General features: G+C 43.3%; 1 protein-coding gene across 5 annotated transcripts in view; it reads left to right on the forward strand.

The window, feature by feature from the left end:
- Positions 1-7,500, forward strand: part of LOC137871330 (unconventional myosin-VI-like) — a 94,795-nt gene that overhangs the window by 25,290 nt on the left and 62,005 nt on the right. For all 5 annotated transcript variants that reach the window (XM_068709110.1, XM_068709111.1, XM_068709112.1 and 2 more), the window contains exon 11: positions 4,964-5,144. In XM_068709110.1, coding sequence (XP_068565211.1) covers positions 4,964-5,144 — 181 coding nt within the window. The remainder of the gene's footprint in view (positions 1-4,963; positions 5,145-7,500) is intronic.

Here is a 7,500-nt window from a genome sequence, read left to right on the forward strand (position 1 = left end):
GATCATTTGATACGGTGCTCCGGGGTTTGAACCAACAACTACGCTAAGTGTTGTGATTTTTCATGAATTGATTATTTAAAATGTCACAAAGTAAAGAAAAGGCCAAGTCAGCGTCTTCAGAGTGTCCAAACAGTTTGTGATGAATCGGAGGAAAGCAGTAATTCCTCCTGAAGCGTGGTCACTCCTTCTTCTTCATGATGCAGGAATAAGCCTCCATGTAGAACAGCGTTAACAGCAGCCTGCAGCGCTTCACTGTGTTATCGACGCACTGCTTCACCTTTATGCTGAAGCAGCAGTTTGATCTCAATTCACTAAGATCATTGAGCAGAAAACAAGTAAAAGTCACTTTTACTTCATAATACTAAATATCATTACATTTTTGTATTGACTTAATATACTTTTATGTCCCACTCTTAGAGAAAATGGCGCCACATGAGTAACTTCCTCCGTGCTCAGAGTTTAGATACTTTTCAAAATAAGAGCCTGAAACGCCTGAGCGATTGAGCGTTCTCTCTTCACGGGGTTTATTCAGACGCATTGTTCTGGTTATGTAGAATACGTTGGGTGAACATCACTTCCTTTCTTTTCCAGAACAACGTCTCTGTCACTCGGTACCTTTTACTTTTCTTTTTCTCTGAATCAGTTCATTAACTTCAAACTGTTTTTTTTATTGTCCGGTGAAGACGATCAGCCTTTTGTTTTGTTTTGTAGCTGCAGTTTGTTCTTGTATCCTGTTTGTTTTTCTGTCTCAATCTTAGTTACCAGCCCGACCCGTCATCGGCGCTTCAGGCCGTAACAAAGGAAACGATCGCTCTCTTAAACAACATTAGCGTCTACTGAAAAGCTGACTCAACAGATTCAGCTCAGATTTACTGCCTCCGGCTACTGTTTGTTTCTGCTCGCTGCTTTCCTCTCGTGTGCTGTTCAGTTTGTCTCCGTCTCTCTGTCAACGTCTTCTCTTTGCTGCTCAGCGTCCTCCTCTCGTCCATGGTGTCCGTGTTGACTCTTTGTAACCCGACACATCTTTGGGACTTCTTTCAACAAACCTGCACCTTCAAATAAATCCATCCAATATTATTCTGTAAGTCTAGACTCCTGCCTGTGCTCCTAGAGGTGTTCACTACACCCACTATTACTGAAGGGACAGAACGTCCTGGGCTCACTAAAACCTAAAGGGCTCATCGGTAACAAATACCACAGATGTCCACCTTAAAGTTAAACTGTCCAGAAATATCTATCCATCCATTAAGGTTCCACTTATCTGGGGCAGGATCTCCCTCTCCTTAGTCCCTCTCCTTAGTCCCTCTCCTTAGTCCCTCTCCGTAGTCCCTCTCCGTAGTCCCTCTCCGTAGTCCCTCTCCTTAGTCCCTCTCCCTAGTCCCTCTCCTTAGTCCCTCTCCTTAGTCCCTCCCCTTAGTCCCTCTCCCTAGTCCCTCTCTCTAGTCCCTCTCTGTAGTCCCTCTCTGTAGTCCCTCTCCGTAGTCCCTCTCCGTAGTCCCTCTCTGTAGTCCCTCTCCGTAGTCCCTCTCCCTAGTCCCTCTCCTTAGTCCGTCTCCTTAGTCCCTCTCCCTAGTCCCGCTCCTTAGTCCCTCTCCGTAGTCCCTCTCTGTAGTCCCTCTCCCTAGTCCCTCTCCTTAGTCCCTCTCCTTAGTCCCTCTCCTTAGTCCCTCTCCCTAGTCCCTCTCCCTAGTCCCTCTCCTTAGTCCCTCTCCGTAGTCCCTCTCCCTAGTCCCTCTCCCTAGTCCCTCTCCGTAGTCCCTCTCCCTAGTCCCTCTCCTTAGTCCCTCTCCCTAGTCCCTCTCCCTAGTCCCTCTCTGTAGTCCCTCTCCCTAGTCCCTCTCCTTAGTCCCTCTCCTTAGTCCCTCTCCTTAGTCCCTCTCCCTAGTCCCTCTCCTTAGTCCCTCTCCTTAGTCCCTCTCCCTAGTCCCTCTCCTTAGTCCCTCTCCCTAGTCCCGCTCCTTAGTCCCTCTCCCTAGTCCCTCTCCCTAGTCCCTCTCTGTAGTCCCTCTCCCTAGTCCCTCTCCCTAGTCCCTCTCCGTAGTCCCTCTCCCTAGTCCCTCTCCTTAGTCCCTCTCCCTAGTCCCTCTCTGTAGTCCCTCTCCCTAGTCCCTCTCCTTAGTCCCTCTCCCTAGTCCCTCTCCTTAGTCCCTCTCCCTAGTCCCTCTCCTTAGTCCCTCTCCTTAGTCCCTCTCCTTAGTCCCTCTCCCTAGTCCCTCTCCTTAGTCCCTCTCCCTAGTCCCGCTCCTTAGTCCCTCTCCCTAGTCCCTCTCCCTAGTCCCTCTCTGTAGTCCCTCTCCCTAGTCCCTCTCCCTAGTCCCTCTCCTTAGTCCCTCTCCCTAGTCCCTCTCCTTAGAGAAGCCCAATGTTGAATAACTACTGCACTAAAGTAGTACACATGTACTATACATGTACTACACATGTACTACACAGTCTTTTGGATTTGCTCTGTAAAATAGGATGTTTTAAGAAGATTCAGTCTCATTTTCAGGCTTTAAAGTGAAACCTTGCGGCTGTAAGTGATAATTAAATAGCATGTCAGAAAACTGACCCAGTTACACAATAATATACCGTATATTATATTATATTATATAATGCTGTACTGTATATCTTTAAAGAAGCGGCCATAGCGCCCCAAGTAAAACTGATTTATTGCATTAGAATTAAAGTTTTGAGAGTGAGAATGTGTCTTTTTGTCCTTTAATAGTTAATTTGTCTCACTTCAGGATCATTGCTCTAGAAAATTAAACTGGTTTCTTCAAAGTTAGTGAAACCTTCTGGCAGTTTTCTGCAGAAAGTCAGATTTTGTCATATTGAAGGTGTGACGGTTCCAGGTTTGTCTTCAAGCTGGAGCACAGAGCTTTGCTTCTTCTTCTGGATTTGTTCTCACCTCGAGGTGGGAAAGAACGAGAGCAGAGAGCCTTCGCTAAGCGACCTTTTTAAATGTGTGTTGATTTAATTATGATGCTGCGACCCAGTAAAGAAACCGTCGCACCAGATTATCTCAACAACAAAAGCCCCTCGAAGATATTTCACACACACACACACACACACACACACACACACACACACACACACACACACACACACACATACACCCACATATATATCTTTATTTTCAAACGGCAAACATTTTAATTAGCCGAGAGCCTCGGCACAAAGCCGTCTAATGCGCCGCATTAATAAGAAAAAGGCCGTTGTGTGAAATGAGCTCCTTCCTTTCGCCCTCAGCGATTGATTAATTATGCACACGTATTCCATTACAGCCGCTGCATATGGCATTTCCCTGCAGCGCAGCGTTATTAATTATTATAACCATCGAGAGGAACGTGCATCGAAAATATTCTACTGAGATATATATAAATCCAATCGTATAAATTCATAATGAAGTTCATAACTTTCTCTGAATCGTCTTCTCTTTAAGTGTCCACATTTTGTCATCGCTCTTTTAACTAATGTGTCGTGATTTGTTTTAATCGTCTTATGCACATTGATATCCATGATTGTTTCACGTGTTTCCATGTAATGAATGGTGCAGGATTTTACTCTTGAGCTCACGCTCCAGTGTGAATCATTAAGATATAAAATACATCAGTATACGTATACATACATACAGAACTAGCTGTTTAAGGATGTAAACAGAAAACAATGAGTAGTAGTTTGACAATAAATAATCCCAATTGAAGGTCATTTCATGCATACATGTAACATAATGTAACATGTGACACAGTTTTGTTTACTCAGCAATAGTTACACCAATGTAAATACATCAATATATATTTTATATTTTCTCTGCTTTTCTCTCAAAATATAAGCCGACTAAAAAAGTTCAGCTTACATTTAGTGTCCATTACACAACCCTGCAGCCTCCAGCATCAACACACCGGCTTCATATTGACAGTGTTGCTGCGTGTCGTCGGAGGTTCGGAGCTCGTGCTCCGTGTGGACAATGGGAGACGAGTCGGATCATCGTCTCTGATCGTGTGTGTTGACTGGAGGGACGGTAGAGACACAGAAGACATACCAGATGAAGCTGTAGTGGAGAAGTCAAACAGAACAGAAGGAATATAGTAAACAGACCGCAGGAGAACAGCAGCACATTGATCCTGTTGTTGTCAACACTATACGGTTGCCTCGTAGAGTAGAGTAGAGTAGAGTAGAATGGGACAGAGGAAGACAGATGTAGAACAGACGTTCCTCCTCTCGCCAGGTGAATTAAATGAAATACTCTTATAAACGATGCTCTGTGTGACGAGGGGATTCTGTGGTGTTTTCATTCCTCTTCACAACTTCTCCTGTTTTTCTCTCTCTCTCTCTCTCTTCCCCCCCCCCCCCCCTTGTATGGTTTCCCACTTTTCCTTCTCGAATTAACAGTTTATTTTCTCTCTGAATTCAACTAATATAGCCAAATATGTGTTGATATAAGAATAGAAATGTTTAGGAATTTGAATCTTCGTCTGCCTTCATCAAATCATACATTGTGAGGGACAATATTAATATACAAGTATTACATTTTCTTCATTGAAGTGCAGTATTTCATAAGCAACCAGCTAGAACAACATTAAAAGTAACATTAAAGCTGCGTTGTTACATATTTGGCCACCAGGGGGCAGACGAAGTCAGGAACATGGTGCACGAGTGAAATTAAAAGAATAAATATGTAAAGATGAGAGTGAAGGAGGACAGAAGAAGGGCTTACGTAAGGAAACATGTAGGGAAAGGATAGAAGGGAAGAAGTGTGAAAGGAAGAACAAGTGGAAGAATGAAGGTAGGAAGTCAACGAATAAAGGAAGAAGGAAAAGTAGAAGAATACATATTGAATAGTTTGGTAGGAGGTGAGGAAATGAAGGATGGAAGTCAGATGTTTTAACAGGATGTAGCTGCTGCGTCAGAAGGAAGGAAGCTCTTATTTAGTGACTGAAGGCTGAAGCTTCGGTCAGTAACTCTTCTTCTTCCTCTTCTTCAGCACATGAAGTCGGGGCCCCTGAAGGACCCGCTGCTGGACGACCACGGCGACTTCAACAGGATGTCGGTGGCGATGAAGAAGATCGGCCTGGACGACACGGAGAAGCTGGACCTGTTCAGGGTGGTGGCCGGAGTGCTGCACCTCGGAAACATCGACTTTGAGGAGGCTGGAAGCACTTCAGGTGAGCAGGAAGCACCTGAGGAGTCACACACAGTGTCCACGCATGTGGACCTCAGATTAATGACACAGTCTGCTGTTAACCGTCAGTGTCAATAAAGATTAACGTTAACCATCAGAGTGTAAATAAAGTTTAACGTTAACCATCAGAGTGTAAATAAAGTTTAACGTTAACCATCACAGTATAAATAAAGTTTTAACGTTAACCATCAGTGTCAATAAAGTTTAACGTTAACCATCAGAGTGTAAATAAAGTTTTAACATTAACATCACAGTGTAAATAAAGTTTTAACATTAACCATCAGTGTCAATAAAGTTTAACGTTAACCATCACAGTGTAAATAAAGTTTTAACGTTAACATCACAGTGTCAATAAAGTTTTAACGTTAACTATCAGTGTAAATAAAGTTTAACATTAACCATCAGAGTGTAAATAAAGTTTAACGTTAACCATCCCAGTGTAAATAAAGTTTAACGTTAACCATCACAGTGTAAATAAAGTTTAACGTTAACCATCACAGTGTAAATAAAGTTTTAACGTTAACCATCACAGTGTAAATAAAGTTTTAACGTTAACCATCAGAGTGTAAATAAAGTTCTCCTGACGATGGTTCTCCTCCAGTGTTCAGTAGAACATGTGGTTCTAGTCTCTGATCTCTGATCATGTTTCATTGTTAACAACTAATCAAGAGGAGAGTTAGTAACGTTAGCAGCACCGCTAATGGCTAACCAACGGAGGTTCACTTCAGTTACATCATGATGCCTTCAGGCTCTGCTCAGTGAACACGAGTACTGGCTGAAGGTACATTATAACGTTATCGTGATGTGTTCACATGTAATCTGTAAAAACTAGTTTGGTGATGAACAGATGTTTTCACGTGAATATAAAATAGATGTTAGAGATGAATTATGAGCTCTAAGCACATTATAAATCATCATTGTAACTAATAATGACAAGATGTTTTAATCTATAAAAATACATTTGAATTGTGTTTTTATGAAGGAAAACACAAAAAGTAAAAGTATAACATTTGGTATTTTTGGTGGTTCACTGACTTCAGAGCGGTTTACATTATTTTTGGGAATAATATTGTGGATCTTTGTAGACCAGCTGCTATAATGAAACATCAAAGAGATCTGTATCTGTTAATATGAATCAATAATAAAACCTTCACAAAGGAACGCACCCTGCTGAAGTTAAAATAAGAGGTTTTTTAAAGGGACTCTGGTGCTCTGAAACACCACCACATTCGTCCACAGGGGGCGCCAACATCAACACAAAATGCCCCGGTGAGAAAGAAGCGTGCTACATTTGGATTTTCTTTTTAATTACAACCCAAAGGAATGATTACAGCTTGGATTCATATTCATTAATTACATAATTAGAAATATTCAAGCTTCCTATTATCTGCATGTCAAGAGGCTCCTCCCTCGTCTCACGCCTCATTTTTCTAAGCGGCCTTTTTCTTCCCCGAGTGAAGCCCTCCAGGGAGGCTCAGCTTCCACGGAGGCTTTGAACTTCAGCCGTGGAGTTCCTGAGCTCTCGGCTCCTCCGCCCTCGTTTCTTTGCGCCCCAGCGGGGGGGGGGGAGGCCCCAGCGGGGAGCCTATTTAGCGGACTGGTTGTCGCAGCGGGAGCCGATGCTGAGGCATGTTTTACAGTGAAACGAGCGGAGCACCTTCGGCCAGAGGAGGCAGTCATCCGGAGTCTGAGGCTCCGCTGAGGTCTCTGGAGGCTCTGATTCCAGGAGCTCTTCAGGAATATGTGTTTAGAGAAACTCACCCTCTAGAAGAGAAGGAAGTTCAGAGCTCCAACAGAGATACGCCTGTTAAACTCCAACATGGAGTCCTTTAAATACAGAAGAGCCACGTGATTCACATATTAAACTATTCTCATGTTTCAGCCTCTCCTCTCTTCTCTCCTTTCCTCCTCTCCTCTCCTCTCTTCCTCTCCTCTCCTCCTCTCCTCTCTTCCTCCCCTCTCTTCCTCTCTCCTCTCCTCTCCTCTCTCCTCTCTGTGTTCACTTCCTTCATATCAGTCAGAGTTTCTCTGGTTTCTGGTCACATGACTGTTGGTCTCAGATGAATCCATCATGACGTCATAGTTTCACTGAGGAGCTCACAGTTTAATGTTTTTAACATTCTGTTTAAAGTGAACTCTTCATTAGAGGAGACATTATGTAGAAGAATGAAGTATCACATTTCATTCTGAGAAGCGTCATCTGACTCAGCAGAATGTCTTTTTGACAACTCGGTTCTTTTTTGCGAACATTATGAAGAGATTAATTAGCAGATTCATCTCGGCGTCGTTCTTGTGCGTCGCAGCATTTTGGATGTTGAAACGTCCGCTCAGCAAACTGA

The sequence above is a fragment of the Cebidichthys violaceus genome, unplaced genomic scaffold (assembly GCF_023349555.1).
Source record: "Cebidichthys violaceus isolate CVI_PGR_0920_01 unplaced genomic scaffold, fCebVio1.0.p SCAF_14, whole genome shotgun sequence".
In the NCBI taxonomy this organism is placed as follows: domain Eukaryota; kingdom Metazoa; phylum Chordata; class Actinopteri; order Perciformes; family Stichaeidae; genus Cebidichthys; species Cebidichthys violaceus.